At 42.5% G+C, this 24,507-nt stretch overlaps 1 protein-coding gene across 2 annotated transcripts in view; it reads right to left on the bottom strand.

The window, feature by feature from the left end:
* gbf1 (golgi brefeldin A resistant guanine nucleotide exchange factor 1) overlaps positions 1 to 11,300 on the bottom strand; it is a 156,823-nt gene extending 145,523 nt beyond the window's left edge. For both annotated transcript variants that reach the window (XM_084375308.1, XM_084375309.1), the window contains exons 1-2: positions 11,002 to 11,300; positions 4,401 to 4,505 (exon numbers count right to left, since the gene is read on the bottom strand). In XM_084375308.1, the coding sequence (XP_084231434.1) occupies positions 4,401 to 4,496 (96 nt within the window). In that variant the 5' untranslated portion in view covers positions 4,497 to 4,505; positions 11,002 to 11,300. The remainder of the gene's footprint in view (positions 1 to 4,400; positions 4,506 to 11,001) is intronic.
* Positions 11,301 to 24,507: the final 13,207 nt, after the last annotated feature.

The following is a 24,507-nucleotide window of genomic DNA, read 5'->3' as shown; positions in this document are numbered from 1 at the left end:
AACAATCAACATTTGATTGCTGGAAGAAGGGGAATACTATGACGTTAGATGGGCTGTAAAGTCAATCAAGTAACAAAAATAACGATGTGCTTTGGTCGAGCACATGCAAAAGGATTCCAATTAATTGCACGTCATTTCAAATTCTTTCGATCTTGATTTTTGGAAAAAGTGAAAGCCCTAGTACACAGTGTTGTAAGTTATTTGCCTCTTTTTACTGGCAAAACTGCAGATATCAGATCATTTAAATGGTCCAGGGTTTAAGTTAGCTGGTATAAGCCAGCTTTTTGCCAATATCTTGTGTAGTTGTCCAGCAGATGAAAAGATCAACGGCCAAAATGTTCTGCACCATTTGTGAGAGTGTAGAACAAGTGATAGTTGATCATAGTATTTGTATTTTTTTGTATATTTGAGTATATGAGGCGATTTAAACTATGTCTGGCGGTTGTTCTATATGAATATTAAAGGTCAAATTGGCCGCCAAAAAAAGTCTAGTGTAAACTCTGATATGATCTATAAATACAGATTTGATGTCATACATTTTATTACTTCAACAATGTGAATTTCCCTGCTGAGCGGTCAATATAGTCTATCTTGTCTTACCAAGGATGCATTAGTTTTGTTTGTTAGCAGGAAATCTCAAAAACATGTGGTCAGGTTTAATATTCGTAAAATTTTCTCTTGACACACTTGAATTAATCAAATACAACTTATTCCCCAGGTATTAGTTTTTAGTTTTTGCTAGACTTTTGCTGCCCTGACATGGAGGTGTTCTCTGACTCTCAGTACTTTCTGGTCTCCATTTATTGGTATGCTCATCAGTGAGTGGAGTGTAGTGAAAGCAAGGCCTGAGGTAGCAGAACAGAGGAGGATAACTGTGGGATAACTCAAGGTGCAGCTGAAAGGCATAACTTTTAGCTTAAGGGGTTTCAGACACATAACAACCTTCATCAAACAATTTGCTGCAAGTGCTCGAAGACAACAATAGCTATCCTGCTCCCCTCGATATTTTCTATATTTTCTGATAAGTTAGTCTTTGCTTTGGTGTTATGATCAGTACAATGAGCCAGGTCAGTATCCTAAATAATGAGTTATCAGCTCACCAGCATCAATCATCCATCCATGTTGCAAACATGGCTTCAAAGGAAGTTGCTGCAAGATTTGAAAAGCACTTTCAAAAAAGTTTTAGTGATTTGTCAGTGACATTCAAAAGGAAAATGAATGAATATTTGAAAGTGTTTCTCTATTCTAATTTTACTTCATTTCTACATTTCTGGGACTGCTCTTCTCATGATAGGTTATCAAATGTACACTGGAAACAAACAAAATGCATGAATACATTTAATTAAAGCTCTGGTCTACGATCTGAGAAAGGTTTGAAAAAAGCATCCCCCCCACACACGCACCCCTCCCCTCTGTGCTCCTTAACCCCTCCCCTCCGAGCTTGTATCGCTCTCCCCTCGGAGTCCCGCGACACACCCCCTCCCGCTACAAGCTTTTTTTTTTCTCTTCAACGAACTTTATACGTCCCGCAACAAGCACCAAGAGCAACAAGCCGGCAGAAACCAAATACAGCCCAGCTTTGAATGCGGAGTAACGATGTCGGATTCACAGATAAAGTTATTACAATGCACGTTGAAACTCACGTAAATCTTGTAAGTCATTACAATGTCCACAGCTAAGCTCCACAGCCAAGCTAGCGTAACGTCATTAGCATGCTACAGCTACGTTACCTTACAGCTACGTAATAAGTTACAACAGCTAAGTTAGCCACTTCTAAAAGTTACTGAGGGCCAAGAGACTAACAGATGCTGCCGCCAGCTTTCATCACAACGATCGCTTCCACATTGTGGCTGAAAAACAAACCTGTGTCCCAGCTACTGTTCGGTGCTACTCAGACTTGTTGTTAGCTTACAATGCTAGCATAGAGGCTAACGTCTCCGTCGAACAAGTAAACAAGTGTTGACAACACTGCAGAGACAGACACGTCTAATAACACAGAAACAAACTAACGGCAGCTTTCACAGTCATCAGCAGCATCAGCATGAAAGTTATCTGTGTCACAACATCCACAATAGAGACGAAGGTTACCTGCTCAACAGAAACGCCGCTGTATCAGCACCGGGTCCATCTCTTCACGGACCTTTCGCCACCGTTCAAACGATGACCCGATGTTTATTCGGTTTGAGCCCTCTTTGTTTCACATCTCGCTTTGTGTCTTTTCAGTGACAGACTTTCTTTCTTTGACTCTTTGTCAGTGGGGCGAGCAGAGGCAGCTGAACTGCTCAGGGCAAAACAAACCTCTTGTCCGCTTGTAGTTTCAAATGCGGAAGTGGGTCGGGACCAGACGTGAGCAGGAGCAGGAGAGTGAGCGAGGATTGGATCGGAAAATTGATCCAATAGGAACCATCCGGGCCGGATGGCTCCTATTGGTCAACTTCTTTTCAGTTTCACAGACACTAGAGAGAATGGATTTTTTTGGTTCCTTTTACTCTCCACATTGTGTAGGTGGTACTATTGGGTCATAACCACCATCTAAATGATGTTAATAATAATAACAAATCTTTCAAATCGTAGACCATAGCTTTAAGTCAATAACGCCACAACAAAATAAAATTATAAAGTCCATAAACTTACTACATGATGTCCCTTCTACACTAGTATCCACTGAATACAAAATACTAAGTGGAAAAAAGAAGTAAACCATGATCAGCAATTATTGAGGACTTTACAGGGAAAAGTGTCCTTAAAAATATTATTTCCATCAGAGTCATTTTGTACTGAGAAATACTGACCCTTGAAATATCAGTCTTTATGAGCTTTTCCACATCACCGTTCTTTATGAAGTTTAGCCAACTGACCATTATCTGGTGGGTACTAGGGCTGCACGATTAATCGTTAAAAAATCGCGATCTCGATTCACACATACACGCGATGTCATTTTTACAACAGCATTTTATATGTCGAGCTGCATCATAAACAAATGCTCCTATTTCCTCCCGGATTTTTTCAAGCGGCCCCAAACGCAGCACTGCCGCTGCCTCCTCCCTCAGCCTATGGTAAAGCGTCTTTACAACACGTGATTCAGTGGAGGAAGCCCGGCTGCAGTTGTGTGTTTGGAAAGAGTGAGTGAGAGTTAAAGCGGAGGAAAGTCTGCGGTAAGGAGGGTTGAATGGATGGCGACGAAAACCCAAGTGGTAGTGGCGAGAGTCACCCACCCACCCGAACCGACCTCGTTCCAAAAAAAGGTTCGCATTCGGTGGTGTGGAAGTATTTTGGATTTAAGCCAGACGATGACAAACAGTGTGAGGTGCATTGTAAAGTGTGTTTTGCCGTCGTTGCAGCACCGCACAGCAACACCACAAATCTCTACAATCACCTTAAACGTCACCACAAAGTACAGCATGATGAAGCCGTACAAGGCAAGAAACAAACACAGAGGTCAATAACCGGAACCTTGTACAATGCAACGCCATACCCACCAAACTCCAGTAGACATAAGGAGATCACAGCAGCTATCGCATATCACCTAGCCAAAGATATGGCCCCAATAAACACTGTACAACATGAGGGATTTTGGAAGATGATAAACACTCTCGACCAACGGTACTCGATGCCCTCCCACAACTACTTTTCAAACGTTGCGCTCCCTGACATGTACAATAAGTAGCGGGCAGTGGTCGAGGCAGAATTGCGGGAAATCGATCATTTTTCCGCTAAGTCTGATTTATGGTCCAGTCGGATCATGGAGCCGTATTTGAGCCTGACGGTTCATTTTATAGCGCCTGATTTCACTCCTTTATAAAGTCACAACAACAAAAACAATAATGAACTGTATTGTATTTGTATCACTACAACAAAAATGATGGTAATAATAATAATAATAATAATATAATAATAATTTTAAAAAGGCTAATAAGTTGATGAGGTATTAAGTCCATTTTTAAAAAAATTTCCTTGTAGAGAATACAATGAAAGATCCAAGAGTTGAGCGTTCAGTTCTGAAGTGCTATGTTCAGGGCCGTATGCTCTAAGTTCTAAGGAAATCAGACTGTTTGATGTGCATATGATGATAAGGGGAAGTTGTTATCAGCCGCATGTCTCAATTTTTTTTTTTTACTTTTGTAAAAATCAATTCTCTTCCAATGATAGAACTACTACTATGCCTCTGCCAAAGCAATGTTGTTTTTGTTTTGTTAAAGTTCATCAGTGCAAGAAACATTTTGTGAAAAAAATCGTGCCAGAGAATCGTGATATCAATTCTAAGCAAAAAAATCATGATTCACATTTTTTCCAGAATCGTGCAGCTCTAGTGGGTACTACCCTCCCCACCACTAGTTTTCATTTCTTTAACAAATCTAACTTACAGTCAGTTACAATTTGCATGTAGTTATTTTACTAACCAATGGAGTGTGGGTATTCCATCTGGAGTTCCTCTTGATGGCTCCAACAACAGCACCAATTTCACCCTGGACGATGTAGATATTCTTGTCCACCATGCTGCTTTTCTAAGAGAAAAATACAAGAAGAGAGGGTTGGTTCTAGCAGAAATGAGAGCCACATAATTCTATATTAGCATTTATAGTTCTTCTATATAACTGTATCATACAAAATGATCACATCTCGATATCATCGTTCAGAGTTGAATTACAGACGATTATATTATATTAAAATCTGTCACAGAGTAAGATCTGAAATACCTATAAAATTTAGGGATGGACCGATGCATCAGCTGAACATCGGTATCGGCCGATGTTTGCCTCGTTAACTGCCATCGGCCATCGGCAAATAAAAATGACATTCGCAGATGGCCGTGGCCGATGATTTTATCTTGATTTAAAGCTCTGGTCTACGATCTGAGAAAGGTTTGAAAAAAGCATCCCCACACACACACACACCCCCCTCCCCTCTGTGCTCCTTAATCCCTCCCCTCCAAGCTTGTATCGCTCTCCCCTCGGAGCCTCCTGCGACACACCCCCTCCCGCAACAAGCAACAAGAGCAACAGCTGGACGGCAGAAACCAAATACAGCCCAGCTTTGAATGCGGACTAACGATGTCGGATTCACAGGTAAAGTTATTACAATGCACGTTGAAATAACTTTAATAATAATAACTTTATTTTTAAAGCACTTTTCATACATTAAAAATGTAGCACAAAGTTCTTTACATGTTTTAAAAACAACCCACATCCCGCCCTACCCCACCCAAGGCCCCAACCCCAGCACATATAAACACACACACATGCACACACAAATAAAATTGATCTTAAAAACGTGGCTGAAACTCACGTAAATCTTGTAAGTCATTACAAAGTCCACAGCTAAGCTCCACAGCCAGGCTAGCGTAACGTCATTAGCATGTTACAGCTACGTTACGCTACAGCTAGGTAATAAGTTACTATTCATCAACAGCTAAGTTAGCCACTTCTAAAAGTTATTGAGGGCCAAGAGACTAACAGATGCTGCCATCAGCTTTCATCACAACGATCGCTTCCACATTGTGACTGAAAAATAAACCTGTGTGAGTCTCGGACCAGCTGTGTCCCAGCTGTTGTCTGAGTAGCACCAGACCGCGACACAAACATGCATGTAAACAGTAATCTCTTGTTTATGACAGATAAGACACACAAATACACACAATAACGCGTATATGATAATCCATCATATTGATTTACCAAAGGCTTTGTTGAAAACAAATGGACAAGACCGGGAGGAGGGTTAGCAAAACAGTTGAATAGTGACCGGGCGAGAGGTTGTTATGGAGAAATAAATCCGGACAAATAAAATAAAAATCCGAAACCTCTCCGCTTCGCATTGGGGTTTCATTCATCCATTCATTCATCTTACTTGCATTACTTGCTGCTTCATTTAGCTGCCATGAGCAAATAAATAGGCTGATTTGGTGCAAACATGATAACAATGTTAGCTTGTTGCTAGCTTACAATGCTAGCATAGAGGCTAACGTCTCCGTCAAACAAATAAACAAGTGTTGACAATACTGCAGAGACAGAAATTGTCTCGACACCGTCTAATAAAACAGAAACAAACTAACGGCAGCTTTCACAGTCATAAGCCAGCATCAGCATGAAAGTTATCTGTGTCACAACATCAACAATAAAGACGAAGATAGTTAGTTTTGGCTGCATGGCACACACACTTCAACTAGCAATCCATGACGGTGTTTTTTTTGTTTCATAAATTGGTCTGATTGGATTTGTGATCATTCAAGTATAGTGTGATGAAGAACTGAAAGACTTGTATGTTTCCGTGGCACAAAAAAAGGAATAAATAACAAAAAGAAAAAACATCGGCCATCGGCCAAGTTGTTATGTTAAACATCGGTATCGGCTCAGAATTTCACAATCGGTGCATCCCTAATAAAATTACATCTGACAGATTAAAGCCTCCATTGTCACAATGAGCTTTGTGGTTTCACTATGGGCTGTAAGAGCTACAGTGGACAGAGGAAATAACAGGAGATGATTCACTAAATAAAAAACATTTTCTATTTTCTTCCTTTATACTCCTCATGAAGCCTCCTTAAAAACTTTTTTTGTCAACTGACTTTTTGATTTCAGTCAGCCTGGTAAAGCAGCTGTGCTCCTGACGGGACAGCGACGCTGTAACAGGGGTCAGCCTTCATGAGCATTTACAGACCTGTGGTGTAAAGTTAAGGTAAAAAAAAGAAAAGAAATGTATTTTAAGCGATTGATAAACAATCCTTTAGACTTAATATATCCAATGTGCAATCTCAAACACTGCAAAAAGTACATGAAAATTAAGTTCCCAAGCTTAAAGTCAAACTATGAACTCTCACCCTCAAATGAATACAGAATCTAAGAACAAAATGGCAGATGTCCATGTGTACCTTGACAATACCTAAAACCAATATGGATTACCAAACAGAATAGAAATTACATGCTGTTCATATTTGACAAGCAGCATACCTCAAAGTGGCTGGATTAACCTTTTTTTCTTGTGTCATGAGTGCTATGTTGGATAATGTTCTTACTTACAGGAAGATTTATGAGTGTGGTGACTGAGTGGTTGAAGCCATCTTATTTTAAATTCATAGTGAGCAGTCTATTCAAAATATCCAGGAGGATGGTACAATAGGTAGAGGCTAGGAAGGAGGGACAGAGGGATAGGATTATAACTGATACGACTGTCGTATAAATAGGTCTTCACTAGGGATGTACCTTCAGTGGGTTGGTCTCAGTCTCAATGAGTCTCTTACCTATAGTATTAGAATTCACATTCTCCTGCAGATGAGAAACAATCTGTTTATTCTGATTAACATCGCATTTCTCTAACTTTGTTTTTTTGTTTTCTGCTCCCACAAGCTGCAAGCTGTGTCGCTCTCTCACACTCTATAGCTTCCTCCTCCTCCTCCTCCTCCTCCTCCTCCTCTCTTTTCATTCAGGCTCCCTTCTGATGGACCACAGGCCCTTGGGAACATCTCATCCTCACATATTGACGGATCCGGATCGCCATAGCCTGGGCTCCAATGGAGCCTTGTTCTCCTCTGTTTTACTATCTCCTTATATCTGTATTTCTGCAGGGTTTCCCTCAGTGTATTATAAGCTTGGTGGGCCGCCAGGTCTTACTTGTCCCCCCGCCAGGCTAAGCATCATTTATTTATTTTTTTTAAATCAGTTTTTGCGCTCCATCAACACGTGATTAGGTGTCTTTTTCATCACCTGACAACGTCACAACTTCGTCGCGCATAACGAGACATGTCATGGACATCATGCTCATCAGACCGCTGCTTCACCAGCTGACCGAGAGGAACGCACCATGTCGACGTCGACCTCGCAGCGGTTAACGTGCGCCGAGCCGCGGCTCTAGAGGCTCAGCCAGCTGCTGCAGCGGCTAGTAGCTGTTAGCTGTTAGCACGTCGTCCCCTGCAGCGTCAGAGCTCTGGACTTCTGTGAGCCGAGGTGCTTTCACCAGATGTGAAAATGACCCAGTGTTTCATTTTTCAGCTCGTACGGTTCGCGTTTACAAACGTTTGTTTTCTCTGGTCCAAACAGTAGATTACAGAGTATCTTTGGTAGATCCGTGATTGTCACGTTTCCATGACGACTGACCGGAAACAGACGCGTGGTCATGTTTACGTGACTCCAGATTGTAAAAATCTCTGAGGAAAATATAAAAATCTCTGAAGACACCAGGTAGTTGTTTTTTAGTTTTTAGTGCAGACAGTTGATATTATTTATCTAAATAGTATTTTTATTATTTATTTATTTTTGTGGTTGGTTGAACAACATTTCAAGAGTGCAATCTGTAAGACCTGGTGTTACATAAATGTCTTATAATAACACATGATAATGATAATATTTTCAAATTTCCAGTCAACTTTTAACATTGATCTTAAAGCCTTATGGAATCACTCCTAAATTCTACTACTCCATTAATGAATCTGTTACCTATAGGGCCCTGCCATCAGTCAAACATCAGGGTCAGGCCTCCGACACAAAAAAACACGCTTGGGCACCGATGGGCCGCTGGTGGGCCACCCTACCACTGGGCTTAACAAGTTTTCTGGGGGAAACCCTGTTCTTCAAAATTTGATGCTTCTTAATTCGGATGCTTTCTTTTTTTCTGCTAATTATCATGCATGTCCTGCCCTCTTCCAGGTCACCACAGTGGAGTGGAGGTCGTGTGGCTTGGGGACCACTTGGCGATGCTGTCGTCTCCTGGATCCACACACTTTACATATATTATACAATTAATTGTATCAGATATTCTGTCAATGCAAATTGTAAGTTGTGATTTTGTTGGTCTTTTCTGTACATCTATTGCATGTCTGTCCGTCTTGGGAGAGGGATTCCTCTTCTGTGGCTCTTCCTGAGGTTTCTTCCTCTTCATCTTTTTTCCCCCGTTAAAAGGCTGTTGTTTCTTTCTCAATATAGCAAGTTTTTCCTCACTTGAATCGAGGATGTAAGGACAGAGGATGTTGTTTACTGTACAGATTGTAAAGGCTGGGCTGTATAAATAAAATTGATTTGATTTTGATTTGATTTACCACAGGGCTCAACAAGGAGGATTGCCTGATTGGCTGGGGAAAGTGAAATGCCACAGCGGGCTGGTGAATCGGCCAACTCGCTTGCCAGAGCCAGGAAAAAAGTAGAAACTGTAATACGATTTTAGATATGCAAGAATGTTGTTGCTTCACATCTATGTAACACTGTGTCCTTGTCCCCATTCATTGACTTAAAGGATAACTACCGTTTTTACAAGCTGGACCTTATTTCTAGCAAAATATATGATCATTTACTCACCCAGATAACTTTGGTGTCATTTGAAGTCGTTCGGACGAAATTAGATCCAGTGGAGCGCCGATATATCCATATAATGCGAGTGACGGGGCACCGACACACAGCCTCTATATAACGTATTATCTGCCATGAAACTAGTTCATTTCACCAATATTTTGTCATGATACACTAGTGCTATTCCCCTCTGAGTCCGGGCTCGTCTGTTATCAACATCCGGGGTCAAACTAGCAGTAGCAGCTACAGGTAAACAAGCCGGCTGTCGCGGGTGCGCGCGCAGCTCAGAGACGACATCTTCCAGGTCAGAGGTAGTAGGTCAACCTACAGACCCCGGATGTTGACAATAGACGAGCCCAGACTCAGAGGGGAATAGCACTAGCGTATCGTAACAAAATATTGGTGAAATGAACTAGTTTCGTGGCAGATAATGCTCATAGAGGCTGCGCTTCGGTGCCCCGTTACTCGCATGCGCTCTACTGGATCTAATTTCGTCCGAACGACGCCAAATGACACCAAAGTTATCTGGGTGAGTAAAGCATAGTATTTTATGCTAGAAATAAGGTCCAGGTTGTAAAAAACGGTAGTTATCCTTTAAAGATCAAACACAGCACTGAATTTAGTCTTTGTTGTTAATTGATTAAAAATGAAAAGATTAATGCTTATTGTGTGTGACACTCAAATGTCTTCATTGTGAAATTATTCTAATAAACACTTTGTACTCATTCATATGGTAGAGCAGTATTTTTCAGCCTCCTGCCCTGCATGTGTTTGAAGACATCAGACTTCAGCAGAGTTTGATGATGAGCTGATGTCTCCCCTTCAGATCAGTACTTTATACTACTTTCAAATGACAGCTCAGAGGCCAAAAGGCCCTCCCTACTGCTTAGAATACTACATATCCAGATTTAATAGTGTTTATGGGAGAGTTTATTTTGGAAGGTGATTATTTTTTGTTGCACCAGCCTCTACATGATAAGAGCATTTCTTGTGATGTTGGAGGTCAGGTTAGCAATTAGGAGCATGAATCAATGCATGTCGTTCAGTAAACTCTTGACTTCCTGCACCGCTGTCAGATATCAGTGACAGCTGGTCGCTCACGTTGGTTTATGATAACGACCAGGTGGATGTCACAACACCACAACAACTCACCCTGTACCTTGTCAGAAATACAGAATGAGCCAAGACTCCAACCTAGTCATAGTGAAACCCTCAATACATGTTGTTTGAATGCAACATACTGTAAATGTGTCATAAACGAAAAGCAAGTGATACGAGCCAGTGAGCTGGCTGTCAGGTGAACTGGAGGAAGCTGTTTGCTGGTTAATTAGATCAAACAAGCCAGTAATGATAGCGTCTGCTCATGGGCAAAGCTAACAGGCTAGCTCTCCACCACAAGATGTTGAAAGACAGTCTTCTGGGAAGAACAAAGACACCACGACACAAGGAAACGCCATGTGACTGATATACATTACATATCTATCAACGCACTAAAGAGTTTACACATTTCCTGCATGGACAAGACCAATTACCAGCCCAGAAACCCGACAGCTAGCTAACTATCTAGCTCAACAAGCTAGTGTGTCACCCGGCTCAGGGTTGTTAGACATGTCTTCAGCGTTTGTCCTCTCGGACAACAGTCATTTCTCTCCATAATTCAATTAATGACAACGGTTATTGACAGGTATTTGAACACGCTTTTCTAGTTCTCTAGAAATAAATATATTACCTGTGTGTGGCTGCTATTTCAAAGATGGAGTCCTGCTGTAGCTAATGCTAGCCTAGCTCGGCAAGCTAGCAGGCTAGCCGGCCAACAGTGAATGAAGAAGACCAAAGTTGAGTTTACTACGACAAAAAGGCAATCTAAAAGTTCCGGACATTCCTCTGCATGATAACGTAATATTCCCAAGCACCACTGATTAATTCACTGTTCAAAAAGATGCTCCATAAGTGAATAAATGTAATTCCTCCCGCAGCTGTCAATCTAGTCTTGGTAAACACACTGACGTGGAAAAGCTCTGCAGTCTCAGCCTAGCATGAAGACAGAGTATTGATTGACAGGCTACTGAACCGATAACCTTAAGCGTGATACAGAGCTTTAAATTGATATATACTAGATATAGAATTAAAATTAAAAACGTATTAGCGCGTGTATTGTTTTTTTTTAATCATACAGAGTGACAGGACAGTTTTGAAACAGGAAATGTCACTTTTGTGTTACAGAGATAAGGGCGGGACAAAGGTATCTGTAGTGGAGTAAAGGTTGGTTGCGCCGAGTTGATGACGAAAGCACGGTCTGTTTCTCCAATGAAGTGAGCAGTCTCACTCTCACTGTTTACTGTTGGTCTCAGCGCAGTTATTCTATTGTGCGGTTCTTGTGGCAATTGGGTCCTCTTAATCCAATCAGTCTAACTCAAAAAGGCCCCAGGAGCGTCTGCAGTAGTAATGATTATTAATTTAGGTTTTGTTGGACCCTAATACCTCCCTGCATTATATACAGTAGGCTACTGTGCAAAAGTTTTAGGCAGGTGTGAGAAAATGCTGTAAACTAAGAATGCTTTCAAAAATGGAAGTGTTAATAGTTTATTTTCATCAATTAACAAAATGCAGTTTATGAACAGAAGAGAAATCTAAATCAAATCAGTATTTGGTGTGACCACCCTTTGCCTTCAAAACAGTATCAATTCTTATAGGTACACTTGCACACAGTTTTTGAAGGAACTCGGCTGGTAGGTTGTTCCAAAAATCCACAGATCTTCTGTGGATGAAGGCTTCCTCAAAATCTTCTGTCTCTTCATGTAATCCCAGACAGACTCGATGTTGAGATCAGGGCTCTGTGGGGGCCATACCATCACTTCCAGGACTTCTCGTTCTTCTTTACGCTGAAGATTGAGGACACCATTAATCCTGACCAAATCTCCAACTCCATTTGCAGAAATGCAGCCTCAAACTTGCAAGGAACCTCCACCATGCTTCACTGTTGCCTGCAGACACTCATTATTGTACCGCTCTTCAGCCCTTCGGCGCGTAAACTGCCTTCTGCTACAGCCAAATATAAAAAAATTTGACTCATCCGTCCAGAGCACCTGCTGCCATTTTTCTGCACCCCAGTTCCTATGTTATTGTGCATAGTTGAGTCGCTTGGCCTTGTTTCCTTGTCGGAGGTATGGCTTTTTGGCTGCAACTCTTCCATGAAGACCACTTCTGGACATACTTCTCCGGACAGTAGATGGGTGTACCTGGGTCCCACTGGTTTCTGCCACTTCTGAGCTGATGGCACTGCTGGACATCTTCCGATTTCGAAGGAAAATAAGCTTGATGTGTTTTTCATCTGCTGCACTAAGTTTCCTTGGCCGACCACTGCGTCTACAATCCTCAATGTTGCCTGTTTCTTTGTGCTTCTTCAAAAGAGCTTGAACGGCACATCTTGAAACCCCAGTCTGCTCTGAAATCTTTGTCTGGGAGAGACCTTGCTGATGCAGTATAACTACCTTGTGTCTTGTTGCTGTGCTCAGTCTTGCCATGGTGTATGACCTGTGACATGAAACTGTCTTCCACAACCTCTCCTTGGTAGAGTTTGGCTGTTCCTCGCCCAGTCTTAAGCCTCCTACACAGCTGTTTCTTTTTCAGTTAATGACTGTTTCAACCTACATGCGAAATTGATGGTCATTAGCACCTGTTTGGTATAACTGGTTGATCATACACATGATTATAATCCTACAAAATCCCTGACTTTGTGCAAGTGTGCCTGTGATGTCTACAAGACATAAGTTTATTTTGTAACAACAGTTACTGTTTTGCGATGCTTTTATTTTGAAATGTGTTTTTGTCAGTTGAAAGTCACATGACATCCTGTCAGTCAGATCAGGAATGCAAGGAAGCCACATGTTAGATCAGCACATGAATCCAGTTGCATCCTCAGGAAAGGACTGATAAATCAATGTCGTAAGTTGTGTAAATTGATTATGTACATGTTTAAGTTAATATATTAAGGATTATTTGATGAAAATGAAGCTAATAAGTTAAGGTTAAAAGGCATTTTTTACAAGTCAACTATCTACAAGATAGGGCTAGTTCATGGCTTTGTAAAAGAATGACACAAGATTTGTTTTTGTATTTTATTTTTATTGCAGTTTTCACTCCATGTCAATGTGAAGGAGTCACCAGTAAAGCAGTCTTCGATTACAACGACGAGTCATCTCTTCATTTGAGTGGAGTTTAGCTTGGTGTTTAGTCGGCAGCTCTTACGCTTTGACGAGAACACTAAAGTGAAAAGACAAGAGGAGATCAGTGGTATCAAAATGGCTTCCAAAAGTGGAAAATCATCAACCACAAGTTCCAGATTAACTGCCTCTTCAGCCAGCACAGCAGGACGTGCCAGGGCAGCTAAAATAAGAGCAGCGTACGCAGCTGAGAAACTAAAGCTGAAGTTAGAGTCAGCTAACAAGGAGTTGGAGGCAAGTGCTACAGAGGCAGAGAAAAAGAGAAGAGATGCTGAAATACAGTTTGAAAAAACTAGAATAGACGCAGAACTAGAAGTGTTACAGCTACGATGTGAAGCAGAAGCTACAGCAGCAGAGGCACAGGTTTTGGAAATGGCAGAAGCTACAAAGGTGATAGGTGAAGCTGAAGCAACAGAGGTTGAAACTAGAATCGAACGCACCAGTGACTATGTCTGCTCTCAGAATGCCCTGAAAGAAAGTGCTAACTCACCATACTTACCGGTTGCTGGCCCATCTAGTGCAGAGCCAGAATGCTTTGCCACACCCCCACACTCACCTGTTGTGAGACCAGCCCGTGGGGAACGGTATGAGAGTTTAGTAATGCAGCAATCACTTGAAGTGGACACCCTACAGCCGTCATTAGATAACGGCAACACGGAACGTAAAGCGGAGAATGATGTGTACTCACCTCTACCAACGAAAAAACAAGTCAAGACAGAACACCAATTACCAATGTACAACCCGGATGGAAACAGGAAAACATACTTACCTCAACACACTAACAAAATCTTTCAACCTTACACCCCTGAACTAAGGAACGTGCACGCGTTGCCCTGTATTCCAAAACAACCTTCCCCAGTCATACCAACTCCTGTTGCAGACCCATTGGCACAGTATTTAATCAGACGAGACCTCACAACCTCAGGGTTGTACCAATTTGACGACAAGCCCGAAAACTACCGTGCATGGTATATTTCATTCACTAATACAATCAGTGGCATTAATCTGAGTGCAGCCCAGCTACTTGACCTCATGACAAAGTGGCTGGGGAAGGAGTCATGTGAATACGTAAAGCGCATACGTTCAGTGTATGTTGGCAATCCCACAGAGGCGCCACGCAGAGCATGGGAACGTCTCCGTGACTGTTATGCCACCCCAGAGATTATGGAAAGGTCGCTCTTTCAGCGGTTGGATAGTTTCCCAAGGCTCACCAACAGAGATCATGTCAAGCTATGTGAGCTTGGTGACTTGTTGACCGAGATCCTTGGTGCCAAAGAAGATGGCTATCTTACGGGTCTGTCGTATTTGGACACTTCACGAGGCATCTCACCAATCTCAGAAAAACTACCTTTCCCACTCCAAGAGAAGTGACTGTCCACCGGGTCAACGTACAAGGAAAACAACAATGGTCGGTTCCCTCCCTTCGAGTACTTCTGCGGATTTGTGTGTCATGAAACCAAAAAGAGGAACGACCCTAGCTTCATGCATCAAGGAAGCGCTGCAACCCCTACCAAACCAGAGAGACCTGCCTCTAGGAAATTCAATGATGGCAGAACTCTCTCAGTACACAAAACTGACGTTTCCTCAACTAAAACCAATAAACTAACAAATGATGACCTGACAAAGACCTGCCCGGTGCATAACAAACCACACTCTCTCCAGGATTGCAGAGCATTCAGGAACAAACCAATCGAAGAACGGAAGGCCTTCCTCAAGGAGAGAGGTATATGTTTCAAATGCTGTGTTTCCACTTCTCACCTTGCCAAGGACTGTAAGTCCTCAGTTAAGTGCCTGGAATGTTATCGCACGTACCATGTAACAGCGATGCATCCTGGCCCTCCACCTCAAAACCCAAAAGCTCCTTCACCCCCACAGGAGGATGGCGGGGAGGGAGAAGCAGATGTTGATCAGGCTGTTATTAACTCAGGCTGTACAGAAGTTTGTGGCGAGGGCCGATGGAACTGCTCCTGTGCAAAGATCTGCCTCACAAAGGTATATCCAAAGGATGCTAGGCACAAGGCTGTCAATGCCTATGTGATAATGGACGACTAGAGCAATCGCTCACTAGCCAAACCAGAGTTCTTCAGTCTCTTTGGTGTAGAAGGAAAACCATCCCCATATTGACTGAGAACGTGTTCTGGTTTAGTAGAAATGTCAGGAAGACGTGCGGAAGGATTCCAAGTTGAATCTCTGGATGGCCGGGTGGTCATTCCTCTCCCACCACTCATCGAGTGTAGTGAGATCCCGAATAATCGTTCTGAGATTCCAACACCAGGTGCCGTGCTACACCAACCTCATCTCCAGCATATCGCCAAACACCTCCCGGAACTGGATCCGAAGGCAGAAATTCTGCTGCTTCTCGGGAGAGACATTTTGAGAGTGCACAAGGTCAGACAGCAGGTGAAGGGGCCGCACAATGCCCCATTCGCTCAAAGCTTAGACCTTGGCTGGGTGGTAGTGGGGTAGTTGTGCCTGAAAAGTGTTCATAAGCCGATAGCGAACAGCTTCAAGACCAATGTGCTGGAAGGCGGTCGTCACACACATTTCCAGCCCTGTACAAGCTACATGCGTGTCAAGGGAATGCAGGATAGCGTCGGCTGAGTAACTGAAGCTACAGAGACACTAGGAAAAACAGTGTTTAACACAACAGAATATGACAACAGACCTGCTCCATCAATCGAGGATACAATCTTCTTGGACATAATGGATGCTGGTGTGTACAGAAATGATGAGAAGACCTGGGTTGCCCCACTCCCTTTCAGAGAACCATGCCAGCGTCTTCCTAACAACCGGGAGCAGTCTGTTAGCAGGTTCTCATCTCTTCAGAGAACAATGAGAAGAAAACCAGAGATGCAAGAGCGTGGCACCACCACTGAAGGATGATGAGGAATGCTGGTATCTGCCTACGTTTGGAGTATACCATCCTCGCAAGCCCAACCAGATCAGGGTTGTATTCGACTCCAGTGCTCAGTATCATGGTGTTGCCCTTAATATAATAATAATAAACTTTATTTATATAGCGCTTTTTAAAAACAGAGTTTTACAAAGTGCTTTGACAAAGACAATGCAAAATTGTAGAGGACAACAGAACAGATTTGAGAGAAGTAGTAGAAGAACATAAGTAAGAATAAGAAAAAGAATAAAAGAAATGGGTTAAATCAACAAAACAAGAACAACAATATAGTCAACTCAGACGGTAGGGGCAAAGTAAAAGGAAGACATCACATAAAAGCAAGTCTATAAAAATGGGTTTTAAGAAGAGATTTAATGACGTGTTGTTAACTGGCCCAGATTTGAATAACACCCTAATCGGGGTTCTTCTCCGCTTCCGGAAAGAGAAGGTAGCAGTGTTAACAGACATCCAGCAGATGTTCCACTGCTTTGAAGTGAGTGAATGTTACGACCAGGGCCTAGGGGAAACCCTGGCGCAACATGAAAGTGAGACTCCCCTCTTTCCATCACCCAAGCACCACCAGCAGCAAAGCATTTTTAAAGGTTTTATTTAAAAACACATTTAGCAAACGAACAAACATGCTGGCAGTCTGGTTGAGAGAGGAGAGCCCACAGGAACTGGGAAGAGCCGGCCTTTAAACTCCTGGCTTCGAGGCGGGAACCAATCAGCTCCATGGACAACCTACAATCAATTAAACACACCTGCAACCAATCACACACACACTCACTCAGAGGGTTATTTAAGCAGAGACAAAACATATACGGCCTCTGGGGTCGTAACAGTGAAGAACATCGGAATTTTCTCAGTTTCCTCTGGTACCAGGACAACGATGTCACCAAGAAGGTCATTGAGTACCGGATGAGAGTCCACGTTTTTGGTAATAGCCCTTCTCCAGCCGTGGCAATTTATGGGTTGAGAAGAGCCATTAAAGAGCGTGCACAACAGTATGGCGCTGACACTGTGGACTTTGTCGAAAGGCACTTCTACATCGACGATGGCTTGATCTCCGTATCGACTGACCAAGAAGCGATTGACTTAGTAAAAAGAACACAGGCCTCTCTGGAGGAATCAAACCTTCGTCTCCACAAGTTCGCCTCGAACAGCCAAACCGTCTTGAAGGCTTTTCCTCCTGAGGACTGTGCGACGATCGTCAAGGACCTAGACCTCACCGGAGAGACACCAGTCACACAGCGTAGCTTGGGTCTTCTCTGGGAGATATCCACTGATACTTTCACCTTCCTTGTGTCGACAGAAACCAAGCCATTCACTCGCCGTGGGGTTCTGTCAACGGTGAACAGTATCTTCGACCCCTTGGGTCTATTGGCACCAGTTACCATCCAGGGAAGGTCTCTCCTAAGAGAGCTTTCCTCTGAACTATCAGACTGGGACACTCCTCTCCCAGAGGAAAAACGTGACAAGTGGGACACCTGGAGAGAATCACTCCAAGAACTCAAGCAGCTTCACGTGCCGCGTACTTACTCAAACATGTCCCTTCTCAAGGCTGAACACACCGAACTATGTGTGTTTTCAGATGCCTCAACGAGCGCAATCGGAGCTGTTGCATACTTGAAGACTTTCCAAAAGGACGGACAAATCGAGATTGGATTTGTCATGGGTAAAGCGAGGCTAGCACCCCAATCGGAACCTACCATCCCGTGGCTGGAACTGTGTGCGGCTGTGTTAGCTGTTGAGATGGCAGATCTCATACAGGATGAGTTAGACATCAAGTGTGACGCTATACATTTCTATAGTGACAGTAAGGTAGTCCTTGGTTATATTCATAATGCGACCAAGAGATTTTACGTCCACGTCCATAACAGGGTCCAGCGTATACGCCAGTCTTCAAAACCAGAGCAATGGCATTACGTTCACTCTGAGGAAAACCCTGCTGACCACGCGTCAAGGTCCCTACCTGCATCTCGCCTAGCACAGACCACGTGGTTCTCCGGACCATCTTTCCTGAGATCACCACCCACAGGAAAAGTGCAAACAAGTGAAAGATTCGACCTAGTAGAACCTGAAGATGACACTGAAATCAGACCAGAAGTAAAACCATACAAAACTTACCTGGATGAGGAAATGCTTACCCCAGATCACTTCCAACGCTTTTCCAGTCTCCGCGCACTCCTCAGAGGCATCGCCTTTCTCATCCATATTGCCAGATCCTGGAAACAGATGAACAAAAACAATGAGTGTTCCAGGTGGCACAGGTGTAAAGGTCCTCCCACCCCAGAGGAACTGGAGCAAGCAATGCACATTGTCCTGCAAGCATCACAAAGGTCAGCCTTTGCTAAGGAACTTACAGCTCTCCAGGCACAAAAAACAATTCCTAGAGACAGCTGTCTCCAACAGCTCAGTCCAATTATCAAGGATGACTTGATCCGCGTCGGAGGCCGGCTGCGACACTCTAACTTGGGAACTGGCGAAAGAGATCCCGTAATTTTGCCCAAAGACAATCATGTATCCCTCCTGCTGACACGCCACCATCATGAACAAACGAAGCACCAGGGTCGTCACATGAAAGAGGGAGCTGTAAGGGCAGAAGTACTATGGGTCTTGGGTGGCAAGAGACTCATAAACTCAGTACTCCTCAACTGTGTGACATGCAGAAAGCTCAGACGGAAGTTCGAGGAACATTACATGGGAGACCTACCTTCCGAACGCCTCCAGGTATGCCCTCCATTTACATATGTAGGTCTGGATGTCTTTGGTCCTTGGGCAGTTGCAGCCAGGCGGACCCGCGGAGGACAGACAGAAAGCAAGAGATGGGCTATCATGTTCTCTTGTATGAGCTCAAGAGCAGTACATGTTGAGCTTATCGAATCTATGGATGCATCGAGTTGCATAAATGCACTCAGGCGTTTCTTCGCCATTAGAGGCCCAGCCAAGAAGTTGTGGTCCGACTGTGGCACTAACTTCGTCGGCGCAAGTAAAGAAAGGTAGCAGCCAGCAGGACCTGAGTATACAAAGGTATCTCAGTGAACAAAGATGTGTCTGGGAGTTCAATCTGCCTCACGCTTCCCACATGGGCGGTTGTTGGGAAAGAATGATAGACACTGCGAGAAGAATCTTGGATTCTATGTTGCTCCAACTGAACACCCGCCTTACTCACGAAGTGCTCTCTACATTAATGGCGGAAGTCACTGCCATTATGAATGCGAGACCACTTGTACCTGTGTCCACAGACCCAGACAACCCCCTGATCCTCTCTCCATCGATGCTTCTCACACAAAAGACTGGAGTCTTACCACCGCCCGGTGACTTCTCAGAGAAGGATCTGTACACAAAACAGTGGAGACAAGTTCAGGCTCTGGCAAACCAGTTTTGGACACACTGGCGACGCGAGTACCTACCTTGCTTGCAACGCAGACAGAAATGGACGACACTTCGCAGAGACCTACAAGTCGGAGATGTGGTCTTACTCAGAGACAAACAGGCAGCACGAAACTCTTGGCCTATGGCTAGGGTTATTAAGACCTTCCCTGGGAAAGACGGACACGTCAGGAAAGTAGAGGTTAAGACAGCCGACCAGGATGCTGTAAGAACATTCTGTAGACCAATTGCGGAGGTGGTTCTACTTCTCCCAGAAGAAAAGTAGCAAGCCTGATTTGGATGTCTTATGGTTGGTGTTAGTGACCTCATAGAGATCAAGCGGGGAGTGTGATGTCTACAAGACATAAGTTTTTTTTGTAACAACAGTTACTGTTTTGCGATGCTTTTATTTTGAAATGTGTTTTTTTCAGTTGAAAGTCACATGACATCCTGTCAGTCAGATCAGGAATGCAAGGAAGCCACATGTTAGATCAGCACATGAATCCAGTTGCATCCTCAGGAAAGGACTGATAAATCAATGTCGTAAGTTGTGAAAATTAATTATGTACATGTTTAAGTTAATATATTAAGGATTATTAAGGATGAAAATGAAGCTAATAAGTTAAGGTTAAAAGGCATTTTTTACAAGTCAACTATCTACAAGATAGGGCTAGTTCATGGCTTTTTAAAAGAATGACACAAGATTTGTTTTTGTATTTTATTTTTATTGCAGTTTTCACTCCATGTCAATGTGAAGGAGTCACCAGTTAAGCAGTCTTCGATTACAACGACGACTCATCTCTTCATTTGAGTGGAGTTTAGCTTGGTGTTTAGTCGGCAGCTCTTACGCTTTGACGAGAACACTAAAGTGCCTATAAGAATTGATGCTGGTTTGAAGGCAAAGGGTTGTAACACCAAATATTGATTTGATTTAGAGTTTTCTTTTGTTCGCTCACTTTGCATTTTGTAAATTGATAAAAATAAACAATTATTATTTATATTTTTGAAAGCATTATTAGTTTACAGCATTTTTTGTTTTTTGTTGTGAGCAGTTTACCTGCCTAAAACTTTTGCACAGTACTGTATATGGTGTTAATATCAGGGGGACTATGTGCACCTATCCATCATATTTAGTCTTTTCCTGAGCTTTGGATTGATCTTACCAGTAAAACACTTTACCAGAGCATTTTCTAATGTCTGTAGGCGATTTGGAGTGCTACCAGCCCTACCCAACACCCATTTGCATTGACAGATTTTCCACTTGCAATTTGTGCCACACTGCTCCAATGGTGTATCCATATCTGGGTAGAAATGGTTCTTATTATCACCATCTTATTTGTTCATTCACTGTTGAAGTCCCTGTGATGCAGTTGCTCTTTTTTATTAACTGCTCTCTTGTCCATACCTGACAATATTAAAATTGACAGTACTCAGCCACAATCTCCAAACTACCCTTTATATAAAAAATCCTGGAGTTTGGCCATGAACTATTTGACAATTAACACGTATGAATGATAAGAGCATGAATTTTAAACACAGGAAGAAACTGTTTTGGTTTAATCCTAAAACTGTCAATAGATCAGATTATCAAATTACATGTACCAAGCTCAATGTATTCTTGGTATCAACAACATGTCTGACCCTGTTAGCATTAACCATCAGACAGCTGCTGGAGCTCTGGAGGAGACAGCTGTGGGCAGAGCTGTCTCCTCCTGGAGGAATAAACACCCAGAGTTGAAGAGAGCACAGAGCTTAATCTTTTTTTTAATTTTATTTTTTTTACTGTTTTTACTTTTTAAAAAGTTGATTTATCTTCACTCTTGCTTCTCAGTCTGTCTGCAGCAACACGCTCCAGAGGTTCTGAAATCCACAGTAATGTACTGTAATTGTTTATTTGACTGCTTAACAGAGAGGAAATGTACTTTATGAGTATGTATTGCAAAAGATGGGTCAGAGAAAAGACACTGTAGGATAACAGTTAAACAGAGTATTTGGTGAGTGCTAATTTGATCAGAGACAAAACTGAGCACCAATACAGACACACAAACCCTCGTGCTGGTTGTTGCTTGCTAGTTTTTGGCTAATGTACAGTAAGGTATGTATGTTTGGTGAGAATAAACTTGAGGTCAAAGACTAACTTGAATAAACACAAATGAATCTCACGTTCAAACTCACTGGAATAACGTGAGGTGACATTCATTTCTGTTGATGTACGTACACAGGTCACTCGTTAGCCTTTGCTTAGCTTCCAGATGGATGGGCTTGTTTAGCTAACTGGGCTCATTTCAGCTCCACCCATGCTCCCCCACTCTCTAGCTTCATTTTGGCTGTTCAGAAACCTATGGGTGATGTCACAGTTGCTCTGTCCACTATTTTATACAGTCAATGATACAGACACATCTGCCACAGACTGAAAACCGTTCAGACTGCACCTTGGCCTATGAGTGGGCTCAAACTGTAGACAGTGTATCTAATTCAGTGACCCAACAATCAATCGTAAAGCAAAATATGTGTGCTTTCTGTGTGATGGGTGGTAATTTGAGGGATGCAGGGGTCAATGCAAAGATTGCACAGCTAACCCTACAATCTCTTATCCCTCTGCGCAATCAGGAGGAGCCATTTGCCCTACACTCAAAGTATTGCTATGTGTTCAAAGCATGTCGAAGCTGCTTGTGTCAGACCTCTGTTTGCTCTTTGCAAAGTGTTTGATCACCTGCGGGATTTGTAATTGCAACATTTCATCTGCAAATTTACGAATGTCATTTTCCCAGTGGCAGATATGTCTGCATTGCTGAGGTAAGAACAACATCTGTCTTTATAAGTTTTGTCATGCACTTATATATAGTTGCAATGCAAGCATGCAGTTACAGACTGATTTATTTGTAACTGCTTAAAGAAGCAGCTTTACTAATCAAAGGAATAGTATCTTTTTTGATCGTCTTTAACAACCATCATGTTGTGTTGCCTATCCTCATTTGATCCACCATATTTCTGCTCTGTCCCTGTTCAGCTGCTTATGAAACAGCTGGATTTCTCTTGATTACATTTCCTTCATCCTAACTGAAAATATTTATGTAAGCTAGTCTTGGGCATGTGTCTGTTCATCATTAATTACAGACATGAGGAAAAGAGCATTGAGATTCCTTTAATTTTTAAATCCAATTTATCCAAAAACCTTCAGAGAAAACACCTAAGTGACACATTTACAGCACTTTGTCAGGCTCCAGGTGAGGTGCCTATGTCATATTGTGTTTCTGCTTTTCCTTGTAGTGTAAGTTTATAATCTGTCCTGTCTGGTCAGAAGACAAAGAGTCCGCATTTTGGCTTTACGAAACATACAAACATAAAACCAGACAATGTATTATGCTCTCTGTTCCAAAATGTTTGTGTCATATTTGGCAAGTATGTTCTTGTTTGAAAGATGTGGAAGTGATTAATCAAAGCTTGTTTATCATGAGTTTCTCTCACATTCTTGGAGATAGTTCTGAGCACTGCTTGAGGCCTGAGGCCATATCATTGCCATGAAAATGTATGCATGACAGGAGATAATAGTAGAGTAATATCACCAACCACTGGAGTAGAAGGGATCACTGCTTCTGGAAGTGTTTTCCCCAATTGTTTAGTCCCGTTTCAGTGATATTCCCAATGCTAGTGAACATAGAAACACAGGACTCTCCTGTATAATGTGAAAATGTGAATCCTATAGGTTCGTGTTGTGGCCACCAGTTTTAATTATTTCAACTTTGTTTTAGAGAAATAATGTTTTGTCCCCTAATGTTCGGTGGCCAACAAGTGCAGACACACTGCAACTTAAGAATAAACATGCAAATACACAAAACACAAGCAAATTAAGAAAACATCTTCATCAATTTGACAACACGTGGAGCATTTAGGAAACGTACTTAAAATACAAACAAAACATCCAAATACACTCAAATTTGGAAAAATGTGCAAATACAGAAAAATGCATGGTCAGTCACAGCAGCAGTGGGCAGAGACAAAAAAGTCAGCCAGCCTTGCCCAGTCATGCTGATCTTGCCAAAGAGTAAAACACAGAAGTTTAGAAGAAAGTAGTATGTTTCTGCAAAAAGATAAAACTTAAAACTTAAAAACTTAAGAGTTAAAACTGCAACTTGCAACTTTACGTGTGTTTAGGTTGAATTTTCTATTTTTCTCACAACGCTAGCCTTGCTCCTTTGTTTAGGCACAACAACCACTTGGTCAGGGTTAGAGAAGCATCATTATTGACTTAAAATACCTGATCCTGATGGAGATGGTCTGACTTCCCGTGAAAAATAGCCTGCTTAGATCACCACAAAAGCGGGAATGTCGCAGGTCTCGGTTTTGTCACCACAAAACATCTGGGAATATTCCCATGTGTCCCTAATAACATCCACTGGTGTGACTCCGACTGTATGCCATGTTTGCTATAAATGTCAGCCTGGGACGTATCTTTGGTTTGCAGAAACGTTTTATCCTGGCAAACGAGCTGTATTTCTAGCCAAAATGCACTTTAGGAGGTGGAGATAACCTTGGGGGCTGTGGCTCAGAGGGTAGAGCTGATGGTGGTTCAATCCCCGGCCCCTGCAGTCTACATGTCAAAGTGTCCTTGGGCAAGATACTGAACCCCAAATTGCTCCCGGTGGCTCTGCCATTAGTGTGTGAGTGTGTATGAATGGTTATTGCTCCTGATGAGCAGGTGGTGGCCTGCATGGTAACCTCTGCCACCAGTGTATGAATGTGTGTG

The sequence above is a fragment of the Pagrus pagrus genome, assembly GCF_965226575.1.
Source record: "Pagrus pagrus genome assembly, chromosome: 15".
Taxonomy (NCBI): Eukaryota; Metazoa; Chordata; class Actinopteri; order Spariformes; family Sparidae; genus Pagrus; species Pagrus pagrus.
This window is presented reverse-complemented; position numbering and strand designations above follow the sequence as displayed.